This window comes from Littorina saxatilis, linkage group LG1 (genome assembly GCF_037325665.1).
Source record: "Littorina saxatilis isolate snail1 linkage group LG1, US_GU_Lsax_2.0, whole genome shotgun sequence".
NCBI classification, from domain to species: domain Eukaryota; kingdom Metazoa; phylum Mollusca; class Gastropoda; order Littorinimorpha; family Littorinidae; genus Littorina; species Littorina saxatilis.
The window spans coordinates 3,145,937-3,162,020 of record NC_090245.1 but is presented as its reverse complement, the minus strand read 5'-3'; the positions used below and the strand labels follow the sequence as shown (position 1 = coordinate 3,162,020).

The 16,084-nt window shown below is 41.4% G+C and overlaps 1 protein-coding gene across 1 annotated transcript in view; it reads right to left on the bottom strand.

The window, feature by feature from the left end:
• Positions 1-1,252: 1,252 nt before the first annotated feature.
• LOC138959419 (membrane-bound transcription factor site-1 protease-like) overlaps positions 1,253-16,084 on the bottom strand; it is a 78,955-nt gene continuing 64,123 nt past the window's right edge. Inside the window, exons 21-27 of the mRNA XM_070330902.1 lie at positions 13,677-13,869; positions 12,890-12,970; positions 10,818-10,861; positions 9,262-9,480; positions 6,581-6,706; positions 5,175-5,301; positions 1,253-4,629 (exon numbers count right to left, since the gene is read on the bottom strand). Coding sequence (XP_070187003.1) covers positions 4,290-4,629; positions 5,175-5,301; positions 6,581-6,706; positions 9,262-9,480; positions 10,818-10,861; positions 12,890-12,970; positions 13,677-13,869 — 1,130 coding nt within the window. The 3' untranslated portion in view covers positions 1,253-4,289. The remainder of the gene's footprint in view (positions 4,630-5,174; positions 5,302-6,580; positions 6,707-9,261; positions 9,481-10,817; positions 10,862-12,889; positions 12,971-13,676; positions 13,870-16,084) is intronic.

The window sequence follows — 16,084 nt, the reverse complement described above, 5'->3', positions numbered from 1 at the left end:
CCGCTTACTGTGTGTGTGTGTGTGTGTGTATGTAGGGCCGGATCTGGGGGGGGGGTTCCTGGGGTTCCGGACCCCCCCCCCCCCCCCGGCCATCCAATGTACCTCTCAGAGAAAAAAAAATGTGGACTTTGGACCCCTGCCTTCAGTTGGAACCCCCCCCCCCCCCCCCCCCCCCCCCTCTCAAACGAACTTGGTCCGGCCCTGGTATGTGTGACGAAGTGATTGAGTTTGTGTTACTGTTTGTCGATTTCTTACGTGAGCCTTGAAGGCTTCGCCTCTTGTCTTTTTGTTTCTTTGCTCTTCCATCTCTTACGGCTTCATTACACTTTAAGCTTTGATCAGTTGTGTGATCAAGGGCATGGATGAGAATTGTATTGGCAGTGAAGGAGAAATCAATACTAAGGGCCAGTGGTAGCTCGGCCATTTTGCAGTATATGTCAGAATCATTTTATGATGCAAGTTTTACGAGTCATGTTCAGTGTTTGTCCTGAGCTGCAGTCAAAACATTTTTGTCTGTGCATGGATGCTTCCTTTCTCTGTCTGGAATAGGTTATATTGTTTTTTTCTAAGATGTGTGTAACAAACTGTCAATCATATGAGACTGAGAGTCTTTGTCCTTTATCTGGTGGTATTACTATCTGTCAGCATGTTTGCTATCATAGCTAAAGGGAAAAATTGGGTGCTCAGGTTTTGCGATAACATTTTTATATTGTAATTTGTATCGTTTCTTCTAAATGCTGATAACAAGATTTGTACATGTTTGTGTGATAATGTGGTTGATATTAAAAAGCACTTGTCCAGTTTTCAGTCAAGTGCTGATGTGAACAATCTATTGTACATTGTATTACTGCATTTTCAGTATGAGTAAGTGTGGAGTTCAGTCATGCTGTGTCTTGCTAATGCTGGCCAAAGATCTAATTCTTCCATCATTAAAAGTGAAAAAGTATCTTTCTTGGTGTGTTTCCAAATTGTCTTGACTCGTCAGATCAGACACTTTTATATCACTGCAGTGTGTGTGTGTGTGTGTGTGTGTGTGTGTGTGTGTGTGTGTGTGTGTGTGTGTGTGTGTGTGTGTGTGTGTGAATAGTTCAGAGGATCCTTGATATAAGTTCTATTGCAATTTTTCTGATTTGTAGGACAGCATTTTTGTGAAGAACAGCAACGAAACAAAAAAAACCAACAAATCACACGCTCCTGTGACTGTTTTCAAAGCTATTGTAAGTCATCAGGCAATCTAAACGTGGAAGAGCAATAAGATCAAGTGTTTATTTCGTCCACTTTGTAAAATCAACACATTAAGTCAATGGTGAATCTGGTGATGAAAATACAATTACAGCAACAATGACATACATAGCAAACTCATGTTAAATATATATATCAAGTTTAAAAAAAAAATTGACCAAGAGTGCGAATTTCCCAAATAATCTGGACTAGTTCCACATTAAACAAAGGAAAAATTAAAACTGGCACCTAAAAGTGTTTTTTCTTACAAAGAATTAGTGCTTTGCTATGAATTTCGGTTCTTTGTTGTGTCACTGAGGAGATGCTGCACAAAGTTGACTGGAAAATAAATCCCTCGCCAAACCCATGCCGATAGCGACAACTGGTTTTGAAGCCAGCGCCGCTACCCACTGAGCTGTTTCCCAGCCCCTTTGTTCAAGCAACCTTGGTGGCAATGCAATGGTGGTGTTTGCCACACTAATGAACACTGTTTCTGTGTAACTACTGCCATCAATATGAAAAAAGCCAGTAAGACAAGTGACAAGTAGTAGCCAGGACTAGAATCATCAGTTTTTCTTCATTGCTCAGCTGAAAGAAAATTTCATTCGCTACCCTTCATTTGGTTTTGTTAATTAGAAAAATACTGAAACAAACCCTCGTCGACACATTTACAGTTTAACACCGACACATCATATACATCCACCAAGTGGTTTAACACAGACACATCATATACAACCCAATGCAGTGGAACTCCCCTTAAAGACCCCCCCCCCCCCTCCCCAATTTAAAACTCACTCCCTTTGAAGATCCTGTTTTCTCAGACATTTTGTTCATAACCTCTGTAAATGTATCCCAATTTAAAAACTTCCTCCTTTTTAAGACCGAATTTGTTAAGGTCTTAAAAGGGAGGTGCCACTGTAACATGTCTATGCACTCAACAACTCATGCTTCCCAACAGACACCAACTGCCAACCATCCACTGAGTGCTTCATGTACAACAAACAAGAGTATTTTCAAGGCAAAAATGTGACAGGAAAGAAAAATCTCAATTTGCATAAGAATGTTAAAAAAATGTAATTCTGTCATCATTCATGTAACAGTTGACTTTCTTTCTGGAATTATATGCATCTGACAAAATGGTTCATTTTGCATCATCAGTAAAACATTGTAGATACATCTTAGGAAACATTCACACATGTATACAAGACACCCTTCATTCACACTCAATGAATGATCTTTGATTCAATACTTTAAAGAAAATAAACAAATGAATAAAAAAGAAAATGATAAACAATCAAACAAATAAAAGTCGGGAACAAATACAGTAAGACACAAATATGTGCACTCTCACAGCATGAACTGTTGACATGATAGAGGTTAAACAAATCACCTTAAATCGCTGTCATTTTTCCCCGTGTTTGCCAAATCAAACTTTTTAGATGCATCAAGTTTTTACATCTCCGAAAGCATCATTCATGAGCATTTGACATAAGAAACTGTTGAAAAAAAAAGAAGAAAAAAACACCAGAGAGGATTGAACATAAACACATTAAATGCAACCCACTTCCATCCATCAAAAACACATGCAAATCAGAGTAAAACCAGGCATTATCGCAAGCACACACTTGTGAATGAAGTGAGATGGCTTGATTGAGGGTGTATTTACAATGAAATCAACACTTTGCGCATTCTGAGACAATTAACACTTCAGTCATAAACACAAGTCCATTGACACAATCACTTGCAACATGAAACATTTCCGATGGATGTTTTCAACTCAAGATATGAATCATGCTAGATGTAATATATACGTATGACCAAAGCACTGTTTGTTGGTTAATTGTGATCAGTGGCTGGCCAGTACATACAAAAACATCCCAAAATTCATTTTTATCAGAAATTTGGATTTGTTGTGAATGCTTATGCCACAAATTCTTAAGGATCTTGGAGCAACTGAAAATACATGGATCAGTATTTCTTTACACAGTACATGTGCGATATCTGAAAGTCATTATTTGCAAACATAACGTTTTTGGTCAGTGATTCATTGTCTTATCATCACTGAAAGTGAAAAGCCTACAGGAAAACTCTTGCAATGTCGTTTCTATTGCCATATAGTTAATGCACTGATGGCAAAGCTGAGAAATATTTCACAACATCACATTACATGTACAGTACATCCAATACACAAAGAATCAATCGTTGTAAAAAATGAACTGTCTTTGATAAAAGCACCTGCAAACAACGCCACCATCTTAAGGTTAACACCTGCTGGTAAACGGACAAACACGATCAGCATATTGAGTGTTATAACCCTTAGTTTGCAAAAATGTAGCAGATTCATTTTAAAAAAACATAAAAATCCCATCCATGCTGTACATAAATGCAAGCCTTCCACAGGCATGTTCAATTTCTGAATTTTGTTTTAAACTTCAGGACAACTACAGAAAACAATAACTCATTTCCCTCAATCATACAACCACCTACATTTTAACAACAGAGTTACAACACAAACCCAAACCCAAAATGAAAAAGAATCTGGCGTGGGACACATCCCTGTCCAAGTTCTAATTGCATGAACCCAAGTTAAATGCCCTCAGATGAGTAACACACACCAGCAACTGGCAATTCTTACAGCAAGTCCACGCAATATCACACGTGCAGAGTTCACCCCCACACAGCGTCAAGATTGTCTCCTTCCATTAGATCAGCATGAAAAGTCAATGTTTTGATAATAAATAAACCACATTTAAAGCTGTCTTACGCACACTCACACACACACACACATAAATTCATTCAGCAAAAGACACACTTTGTTCATCCTGCAAAAAAATCGAGTTCAATATTTTCTCTTCATCATTTTACCCAAACACACACATACATACCCACATATTTTGATTTTTACTCTCTCTCTCTCTTTCTCTCTCTCTCTCTCTCTCTCTCTCTCTCTCTCTCTCTCTCTCTCTCTCTCTCTCTCTCTCTCTCTCTCTCTCTCACACACACACACACACACACACACACACACACACACACACACACACACAGCTCACATTCTACTCCCCGTCACATCAAACTCCGGGAATCTTGACTCCATAGCTTGTGTTCGAGGGCAGATGCTTGCGAGGCTTTGCGGCCTGCCGGGGCCGTTTCCTCTTGGGGCGAGAGCGTCTCCGATAGAACTGGTTAATGAGGAACAACACCACTAGCCCGGTGCTCAGGAACGCCAACATGGAGAGAAAGGTGGGGTGGTCCGACACCAAGCTGCCTGTGTTCAGCTCACTGTCCACCAGCCCCGGTTTGTCCTGAATGCCGTTCAGGTGACCGTTGAGCAGGTTGTCGGGGCGATTCACCGGCATGGCGTTAGGGTCAAGTTCGATTGACATCAACTTTTGCGGCTGGTACAAGTTGCTGAAGAGTCAAAACACAAGAATGGGAGGTCATTGAAACGTTTGTTATGGTCTTTGGTGTACACACACGCACACACACACACACACATGAAACAGATCATGAATTTTGGAACGTTGGCAGTCTATCTGTTTTTGGGTGTTTAACCCCTTCACTGCCCACCCCGTATGTAATACGTGGTCATTTTCGGTTTGTCCTAAGCCCATAACCGTATCTCATACGTGGGATTTGTGTCAACAACATTTCAGGACATTTCTGAAAACTAAATGGGAGGTAACCACTGTCCAAGTACTTGTAGGGGTTCTAAACACAGTTCTTTCCCATAGACCGTTCGGATAATGCTGTTATACTGTGGCAGTGAAGGGGTTAAGTTGCTGAAGAGCAAGAACACACCTCTTCACATTTTGTTCAAAAGCTTCGACTCTTGCCTATAGTTTTTACATCACATGTTGATATGTTTATGAGAGGTCTGTCATGAGGCTCTGATGTAACGTGAATACATTTGAAATTGAAAGTAAAATTCTAAGTCAGTAAGCACAGCTATTTACCTTGGTGCTGATTTATTCAGTGGATGAGGTTTGGCCCAGTTCAGGCTAGGGCAGGGCGGTAAAGGTCGTGACCTTGACTTGCCAAGGTTACCCTCTATGACCTTGGAGTAGCGATGGAGGTGGTTTCCTGTGAAAGTGAATGCAGTCGTTAACAAAATGTAGAGACACAGCATGTTTATCACGTGTGTTAAAAAATGAAATACAGTAGAATTTTTATAGGTTTTGTTGATAAACTACTGACATTCTTTACGAGAGACATATGCTAATCAAATAGCAACAGCCTTATTCATTCTCACAGATCACATTCTGTTTGCCAATCTGCTTCAGCTAAAAGACATCTGAAAAAAAGTCTTTTTGTGGCAAGGATACTGTGCCCTGAAAACTACAAACACAAAATCCCCCCTTTATCACAATTATTATTTCATCAGAGGGGTCCCACAAAATATGGTGCCACCGCTACAATATGGTGCCACCGCTACAATAATATGGTGCCACCGCTACAATAATATGGTGCCACCGCTACAATAATATGGTGCCACCGCTACAATAATATGGTGCCACCGCTACAATAATATGGTGCCACTGCTACAATAATATGGTACCACTGCTACAATAATATGGTACCACTGCTACAATAATATGGTACCACTGCTACAATAATATGGTGCCACCGCTACAATAATATGGTACCACTGCTACAATAATATGGTGCCACCGCTACAATAATATGGTACCACCGCTAAAATAATATGGTACCACCGCTACAATAATATGGTACCACTGCTACAATAATATGGTACCACCGCTACAATAATATGGTGCCACCGCTACAATAATATGGTGCCACCGCTACAATAATATGATGCCACCGCTACAATAATATGGTGCCACCGCTACAATAATATGGTGTCACCGCTACAATAATATGGTACCACTGCTACAATAATATGGTGCCACTGCTTCAATAATATGGTACCACCGCTACAATAATATGGTGCCACCGCTACAATAATATGGTACCACCGCTACAATAATATGGTGCCACCGCTACAATATTATGGTGCCACCGCTACAATAATATGGTGCCACCGCTACAATAATATGGTGCCACCGCTACAATAATATGGTGCCACCGCTACAATAATATGGTGCCACCGCTACAACAATATGGTGCCACCTCTACAATAATATGGTGCCACCGCTACAATAATATGGTGCCACCGCTACAATAATATGGTGCCACCGCTACAATAATATGGTGCCACCGCTACAATAATATGGTACCACTGCTACAATAATATGGTGCCACCGCTATAATAATATGGTACCACTGCTACAATAATACATATTCTTTGGAACATACAGCTTAACTAGCAAGCATTTAAAGAATTAGCTTGTGTTTGTACCTTCCATCCTTTCCGGCAGCTCCAGCAGGGGAGGCAACTGCACAGGTTCCTGACTGAAGAGGTAGGGAGGAGGGCGGACGTTGTTTGCAGTGTACTCCAGCATGGCTTTCAGCATCCAGAAACAATCTGTCAACACAACATCCACAAACAATCTGTCAACACAACATCCACAAACAATCTGTCAACACAACATCCAGAAACAATCTGTCAACATAACATCCACAAACAATCTGTCAACACAACATCCACAATCTGTCAACATAACATCCACAAACAATCTGTCAACACAACATCCACAAACAGTCTGTCAACATGACATCCACAAACAATCTGTCAACACAACATCCACAAACAGTCTGTCAACACAACATCCACAAACAATCTGTCAACACAACATCCACAAACAATCTGTCAACACGACATCCAGAAACAATCTGTCAACACAACATCCACAAACAATCTGTCAACACGACATCCACAAACAGTCTGTCAACACAACATCCACAAACAATCTGTCAACACAACATCCACAAACAATCTGTCAACATAACATCCACTAACAATCTGTCAACACAACATCCACAAACAATCTGTCAACACAACATCCACAAACAATCTGTCAACATAACATCCACAAACAATCTGTCAACATAACACCCACAAACAGTCTGTCAACACAACATCCACAAACAGTCTGTCAACACAACATCCACAAACAATCTGTCAACACAACATCCACAAACAGTCTGTCAACACAACATCCACAAACAATCTGTCAACACAACATCCACAAACAGTCTGTCAACACAACATCCACAAACAATCTGTCAACACAACATCCACTAACAATCTGTCAACACAACATCCACGAACAATCTGTCAACACAACATCCACAAACAATCTGTCAACACAACATCCACAAACAATCTGTCAACACAACATCCACAAACAATCTGTCAACATAACATCCACTAACAATCTGTCAACACAACATCCACAAACAGTCTGTCAACACAACATCCACAAACAGTCTGTCAACACAACATCCACAAACAATCTGTCAACAAAACATCCACAAACAATCTGTCAACACAACATCCACAAACAATCTGTCAACACAACATCCACAAACAATCTGTCAACACAACATCCACAAACAATCTGTCAACACAACATCCACAAACAATCTATCAACACAACATCCACAAACAATCTGTCAACACAACATCCACAAACAGTCTGTCAACACAACATCCACAAACAATCTGTCAACACAACATCCACAAACAGTCTGTCAACACAACATCCACAAACAATCTGTCAACACAACATCCACAAACAGTCTGTCAACACAACATCCACAAACAATCTGTCAACACAGACACACACAATACAACATCCAGAAAGTATCTAGCGAGTAGCTTGTCTTGGCACCGGGTCAGTGATCTGTGGCACTGTGCCAGTGAAATTATGCGCATGACTGACATTCTCAGTGAGAACAGCTATCTGCACTGTCCGCTCAAAATGACGTTCTTTTCTGTACAAAATATGCACATCCTTGGGGCTGACTATCTGCATTGCTGATGTGACTGCGTCTCTCAGTGTACAGATTGAACGACCATACATCCTGGCCCACAATGACATGTAGCTTGCCTCAATGTTTTCACGGCTGGGCAACTCTTCCACAATCCATAACAAGTCACGTAAGGCGAAATTACTACATTTAGTCAAGCTGTGGAACTCACAGAATGAAACTGAACGTAGTCCGCCGCTAGTGCAAAAGGCAGTGAAAGTTACGAGCCTGTTTGGCGCGGTAGCGGTTGCGCTGTGCTTCATAGCACGCTTTATTGTACCTCTCTTTGTTTTAACTTTCTGAGCGTGTTTTTAATCCAAACATATCAAATCTATATGTTTTTAGAATCAGGAACCGACAAGGAATAAGATGAAATTGTTTTTAAATCGATTTCGGAAAGTTAATTTTGATCATAATTCTTATATTTTTAATTTTCAGAGCTTGTTTTTAATCCAAATATAACATATGTATATGTTTTTGGACTCAGAAAAAGACAAAGAATAAGATGAAATTTATTGGATCGTTTAATAAAAAAATAATTTTAATTACAAGTTTCCGGTTTTTAATGACCAAACTCACTCATTAGTTTTTAAGCCACCAAGCTGAAATGCAATACCAAACCCCGGCCTTCGTCGAAGATTGCTTTGCTAAAATTTCAATCAATTTGATTAAAAAATGAGGGTGTGACAGTGCCGCCTCAACTTTTACAAAAAGCCGGATATGACGTCATCAAAGGTATTTATCGAAAAAATGAAAAAAACGTCCGGGGATATCATACCCAGGAACTCTCATGTCAAATTTCATAAAGATCGGCCCAGTAGTTTAGTTTGAATCGCTCTACACACACACACAGACACACATACACACACACATACACCACGACCCTCGTCTCGATTCCCCCCTCTATGTTAAAACATTTAGTCAAAACTTGACTAAATGTAAAAAACCTGAGAGAGATATTTCCTGAAGAAGCCTCCATAGGCGAACATTTGATTTGGTTTTGTTTGTGCTTTTCTTGTACAGGTGATCACGTGAGTATAGAAATCTTTTGTTTTTCAGCTTTAGAGTATTTCCAGAATTGATCTACTGTGCGGTGAAGACGTGTACCTTTCTGCAGATGACTAGTGTCGAGACAGTTGGAGTCTCCGTACAGTGCGATGCGGCCGGCCCCTGGACGAGGGACCTGGTGCATGCCCAGGATCGGCACCCCCTCCTTGGTCAGCGTCTCGCCCTTCAGCACCTCGTTCCCTTGATTTTTCAAAGTTCGGGTCAGCAGCATGCCGTTCTGAGGAAACTTGGCAATACTGGTTCCCGATGCATAGTGCACTGAAACAAAAATATGCAGGCATGCAGAACAGTGGAACCCCCCTTTTGACACCTCCATATCTTGGATAAACACAGGTCTTAAACAAGAAGAGCAAACGCTCGATCGAGTCACTTTCGCAGTTCTGAATATTATATGAGGCATCAGATGGACAGGAAGAAATTGCTATTCACAACACAATGAGTCACGTTCACATAAAATTTGAGCCCGGTCACTTTTATAGTTTCCGAGAAAAGCCCAACGTTAAGTTGTGTGTTGCCGAACAGAAAAGGCTAGTTATCTCCCTTGTTTTTCTGATAACGTTCGTAAAAGGCTACAGATGTAAATACTTTGATGTAAAGAATAATCCTACAAAGTTTCAATCACATCCGATGAACTTTGTCAAAGATATAAAATGTCTAATTTTTCCTTTGACGCTGACCTGTGACCTTGAAAAAGGTCAAAGGTCAACGAAACCATCGTTAAAGTGTAGAGGTCATTGGAGGTCACGACTAAAAAAAATATGAGCCCGATCGCTTTGATAGTTTCCGAGAAAAGTCCAACGTTAAGGTGGTGTCTACGGACGGCCGGCCGGACGGCCGGCCGGCCGGACAGACTAACACTGACCGATTACATAGAGTCACTTTTTCTCAAGTGACTCAAAAAGGAGAAAGTCTTAAAAAAAAGGTAAATTTTCAGAGGTTGTGAAAAGAAAATCGGAAAAATGAAGGTAAAAAAAAGAGGACTTAAATTGGGTGTCCTGAAAGTGAGGTTCCACTGTACAGCGGTATGCAAGTTGACTGCTGGACATCTGAAAACCCCTTGTGCAGTAATGCACAGCATTCAAGTCAATGAGGATCTGAATCAAATTTATTAATAAGCTCATGCAGTTAACGGCCAAATGCCAGATGTCAGACCCTTAAACTGATACCTCCGTATGATAAATTCTCCTGTTAGGGTCACCATCATAAGCTTGAGCTTGTTGTTGATCCTTAACATGTATTATGTTGAATTATCAACAAATTGTTGAATAAACACTGTTTAAACCAAACTGATACATGTACCTCGCCACAAACAAGATCTTCAGTCTCTGTGGAGATAAGTAATCACTCGCCACAAACAAGATCTTCAGTCTCTGTGGAGATAAGTAACCACTCGCCACAAACAAGATCTTCAGTCTCTGTGGAGATAAGTAACCACTCGCCACAAACAAGATCTTCAGTCTCTGTGGAGATAAGTAACCACTCGCCACAAACAAGATCTTCAGTCTCTGTGGAGATAAGTAATCACTCGCCACAAACAAGATCTTCAGTCTCTGTGGAGATAAGTAATCAAGTGGATGATTAAGCGCAGAACTTACTGTCATGATTCTCGATGGTGAAATCTCCCTCAAACACATCATCACTGAAAAAGACAGCAAAACCATGTTCAACACTGTATGTGTGCTGTACGTATAAATAAAGTCATGCTCCACAGCCACACAGAAGTAGAATGAATAACAAGCAGTAAATGTTTGAGAGGGGATAGCTGCTGGAGGAACATTAAACCACTGAGGTCCATAAACCAATTCCAGGTAAAAGCCGAAGACAATAACCAAACCTGCTGCTTTTATTTTCTCTTTCGCATGCAAAACTACATTGGTGGTTGTGGGGTTTCTTTATTTGACTTATCTGATGAACAAAGGGAAGTAAGCACTCTAAATGCATACAACATTCGTACTGGATTAAGCCAGAGTTATGTGGAACTAGTCTCCTGGGGTGGGTTGCATGAGACGACTTAAGCTGGGCGGAAATGTGCTCAAAGTTGAGATGGTTGACTTTACGCCTAAAGCGCGAAAACCGGGGTGCATGAGCGGGCTTACGTTCGTTGAGCATAGCGTTTCTTGCTTAACTTTGAGCCTGCTCCCCCCCAGGCTTAAACCTGAGCTTGGCAGAGATAACAGACTTAACCAGCCAGTTGCCGCTTGCAAGATGATTTTTTAAAACCTTTTATCATTTGGTGCTATAATAGGTCGCACCAACGCGACGGAGTTAGACAACTTTCTTGTTTACTTCATCTGTGCCCGGCAACCAAAAAGTTTTTGTTTTTGTTTTCTTTAGGGTGAAATCATTTTTAATTTTTTAATTTGTTGAAATATGTATTTATGTATTTATTTATTCAATCATTAATATATTTATATTTTGTTGTCTTTTTTTTATTTGTTAGAAATCATCTTTTGTTACCTAATGCTGTCTCTAATAGTTATAAGTGTTTTATTATTTGATTTTTAAAATGTTATCTATTTAATCTTATTTATTTATTATTTATTTTTTAATCTCACATTATCTGACTTTGGTTTCTTTTCCTTCTATTTTGTTTTTACTTCATTTTTTATTTTGATATAATTTGTGTTTTTTTGTAATTACTGTATTTTTATCTTCTTTTTGTATTTACTTTTTTAATTTTTGGTCGATGTTTACCTTTTCAGTAGAGAGCGATTCAAGATCAAGAAGACAATCTTTATTTTTGTTCTACTCGATCCAACATGCACAATGCACAAAATAGTACTATAACGCCATAATTTTATGCTCTACTTTGTACTACACACGGCATCTCCTGTGTTGGTATGAGCGCGCGCTTCCTGTGCATGCTTGAATGCGCCCAGATGCCGCAGAGTACATTATTGTGTAACAGACGGTCTCTGATGCGCCCTTTTCCCGCGAACCTACTAGACTGCAGTTTGCATTGGCTGTTGCTGACCACATTTTCCGTGACGTCATGGAATCTCCCACTAACGCTCTAAGTAGGTCGACAACGTCGACTTGCCCTCTTTCTCTGTTGAGTCGGCCCTAAAGACGGCTCATGCACCCCGACTTCGTTTCGTGCTTTGCGGATTCTTAACAGAGAAAGCTTTAGAGTAAAGTCGCACCGTTTGAGCTTGGAATTTGAGTTCTCTCATGCAACCCACCCCTGGCACCTGAGAGAATAACAAGCATTGAAATGAACAAGCGACTTTCATCCTCAATTTTTTATTTACATAAACAACAAATAAATGATAACTAATATAGGAACTTTGGACTGGGCAGAGGGTAGAACACACACAGTGACAGACAGACTGACAGACACACACACAGAGAGAGAGGGACAGAGAGCCAGACGGATGGACAGACAAAGTGACAGACAAAGTGACAGACAGACAAACAGACAGACAGAGACAGAGGGACAAACAGACAGACAGACAGACAGACAGAGAGGGACAGAGAGCCAGACGGATGGACAGACAGACAAAGTGACAGACAGAGTGAAAGACAAAGTGACAGACAAACAGACAGACAGACAAAGTGACAGACAGACAGACAAAGTGACAGACAGAGTGAAAGACAAAGTGACAGACAGACAAACAGACAGACAGACAGAGACAGAGGGACAGACAGACAGAGCGACAGAACTGACCCGAAAGTCATGTTGAAGGGTAGCAGCAGATCGTTGATGGCCGGGATATTGGCCCCGCCTGTGTCGGGCATCCACCATTGCCTGTAAAGCAACAACAACAACAAGTAACAGTCAGTTTTTTTGACAGCAGCACCCTTTACATTTGGTGCTAAATCTCACCCACAAGTTACAGCCTAGCTTTTTTGCTCAAGTCAGCAACACTGTTCGCTAAGGCCTGGCGCTCATCTATGTAACTTCAGCAGGACAGATGATGCACTGCAGATTATCCCAGCCCGCTACACGTTGCGTGAAAGGAAAACAGGCCAAGTACTCGTCATAATCCCTAACGCAGAATCAATAATATGCAGTGCGTCGTCTGTGCCGCTGAAACTGCGCAGGTATATTCTGCCCTTAACTATTTTGAAGTGGATCTAAGATGATCAACAACCCTTTGAGGCAGCTCTCTTTACTAATCAAAACTGTCACACAAGCAATCTGATCTAACCTTCTGGTTAGAAACCTCCCAAGAACAAAGCCACTCTCAATAGACAATTTCCAAAAATAACTCCTTCGGGTTTGTTTGTGTTGCGGGAGGAAAGTGATCTTTTCTTGCAAAACCTCTGCCAAACATTGGAGGGGCCAATCACTAGCAATGCGAGTGTCGAAACATGTGGTCCCGTCCACGTGTTTCACACACACCCCTCGCTAGTGATTGGCCCCTCCAATGTTTGGCAGAGGAAAATCACTCTCCACACAACACATACAAACCCGACGGAGTTATTTCTGAACATGGTCTAGTGAGACAAACCTGGTGTTCTCGTCATAGAACTTGACTTTCTTCATGACGGAGACGTTGTACCAGTCGGCGAAGATGATGACAGAGAGACCGTTGTCCACGTCACGTTTCAGCTTGGAGATCTCCTCGGGGAAATATTCCTCTTCTGCGTCCACGATGAGCAGCGTGCCGTACTGGCTGGCGTCAAAACACGTGAACGGAGCACCTGGTGACAGCGATGCAATATGTTGATGTGTTTGCCAGCTAGGCTACGTTTGACTTGGTTGGCTGCAGGTTTTCATGACAACTGAGTATTGTCATGATTTGTGCACCAGCAAGCTAAGCTTGCAAGTAACTGCATTTACTTATGAACTTTGATGCATTTTTCTGTTTTGACTGCTGATTGTTCCTTTCGCTATTCGGTCAGACTCACATTGCTTTTTCTGTTTGTCTTTGGATTTTTCGCTGCAACATTGTTGTTCATACTGCGCCTTATATAGTGACTGCGCCTTATATAGTGACTGCGCCTCGTATAGTGACTGCGCCTTATATAGTGACTGCGCCTTATATAGTGACTGCGCCTTATATAGTGACTGCGCCTTATATAGTGACTGCGCCTCATATAGTGACTGCGCCTTATATAGTGACTGCGCCTTATATAGTGACAGCGCCTTATATAGTGACTGCGCCTTATATAGTGACAGCGCCTTATATAGTGACTGCGCCTCATATAGTGACTGCGCCTTATATTGTGACTGCGCCTTATATAGTGACAGCGCCTTATATAGTGACTGCGCCTCATATAGTGACTGAGCCTTATATAGTGACTGCGCCTTATATAGTGACAGCGCCTTATATAGTGACTGCGCCTTATATAGTGACAGCGCCTTATATAGTGACAGCGCCTTATATAGTGACTGCGCCTTATATTGTGACTGCGCCTTATATAGTGACTGCGCCTTATATAGTGACAGCGCCTTATATAGTGACTGCGCCTCATATAGTGACTGAGCCTTATATAGTGACTGCGCCTTATATAGTGACTGCGCCTTATATAGTGACTGCGCCTTATATAGTGACAGCGCCTTATATAGTGACTGCGCCTCATATAGTGACTGCGCCTTATATAGTGACTGCGCCTTATATAGTGACTGCGCCTTATATTGTGACTGCGCCTTATATAGTGACTGCGCCTTATATAGTGACTGCGCCTTATATTGTGACTGCGCCTTATATAGTGACAGCGCCTTATATTGTGACTGCGCCTTATATAGTGACTGCGCCTTATATTGTGACTGCGCCTTATATAGTGACAGCGCCTTATATAGTGACTGCGCCTCATATAGTGACTGAGCCTTATATAGTGACTGCGCCTTATATAGTGACAGCGCCTTATATAGTGACTGCGCCTTATATAGTGACAGCGCCTTATATAGTGACAGCGCCTTATATAGTGACTGCGCCTTATATAGTGACTGCGCCTTATATAGTGACAGCGCCTTATATAGTGACTGCGCCTTATATAGTGACTGCGCCTCATATAGTGACTGAGCCTTATATAGTGACTGCGCCTTATATAGTGACTGCGCCTTATATAGTGACTGCGCCTTATATAGTGACAGCGCCTTATATAGTGACTGCGCCTCATATAGTGACTGCGCCTTATATAGTGACTGCGCCTTATATAGTGACTGCGCCTTATATTGTGACTGCGCCTTATATAGTGACTGCGCCTTATATAGTGACTGCGCCTTATATTGTGACTGCGCCTTATATAGTGACAGCGCCTTATATTGTGACTGCGCCTTATATAGTGACTGCGCCTTATATTGTGACTGCGCCTTATATAGTGACAGCGCCTTATATTGTGACTGCGCCTCATATAGTGACTGCGCCTTATATAGTGACTGCGCCTCATATAGTGACTGCGCCTTATATTGTGACTGCGCCTTATATAGTGACTGCGCCTTATATAGTGACTGCGCCTCATATAGTGACTGCGCCTTATATAGTGACTGCGCCTTATATAGTGACTGCGCCTTATATAGTGACTGCGCCTTATATTGTGACTGCGCCTTATATAGTGACAGCGCCTTATATTGTGACTGCGCCTCATATAGTGACAGCGCCTTATATTGTGACTGCGCCTTATATAGTGACTGCGCCTTATATTGTGACTGCGCCTTATATAGTGACAGCGCCTTATATAGTGACTGCGCCTTATATAGTGACTGCGCCTTATATAGTGACTGCGCCTTATATAGTGACAGCGCCTTATATAGTGACTGCGCCTCATATAGTGACTGCGCCTTATATAGTGACTGCGCCTTATATAGTGACTGCGCCTTATATTGTGACTGCGCCTTATATAGTGACTGCGCCTTATATAGTGACTGCGCCTTATATTGTGACTGCGCCTTATATAGTGACAGCGCCTTATA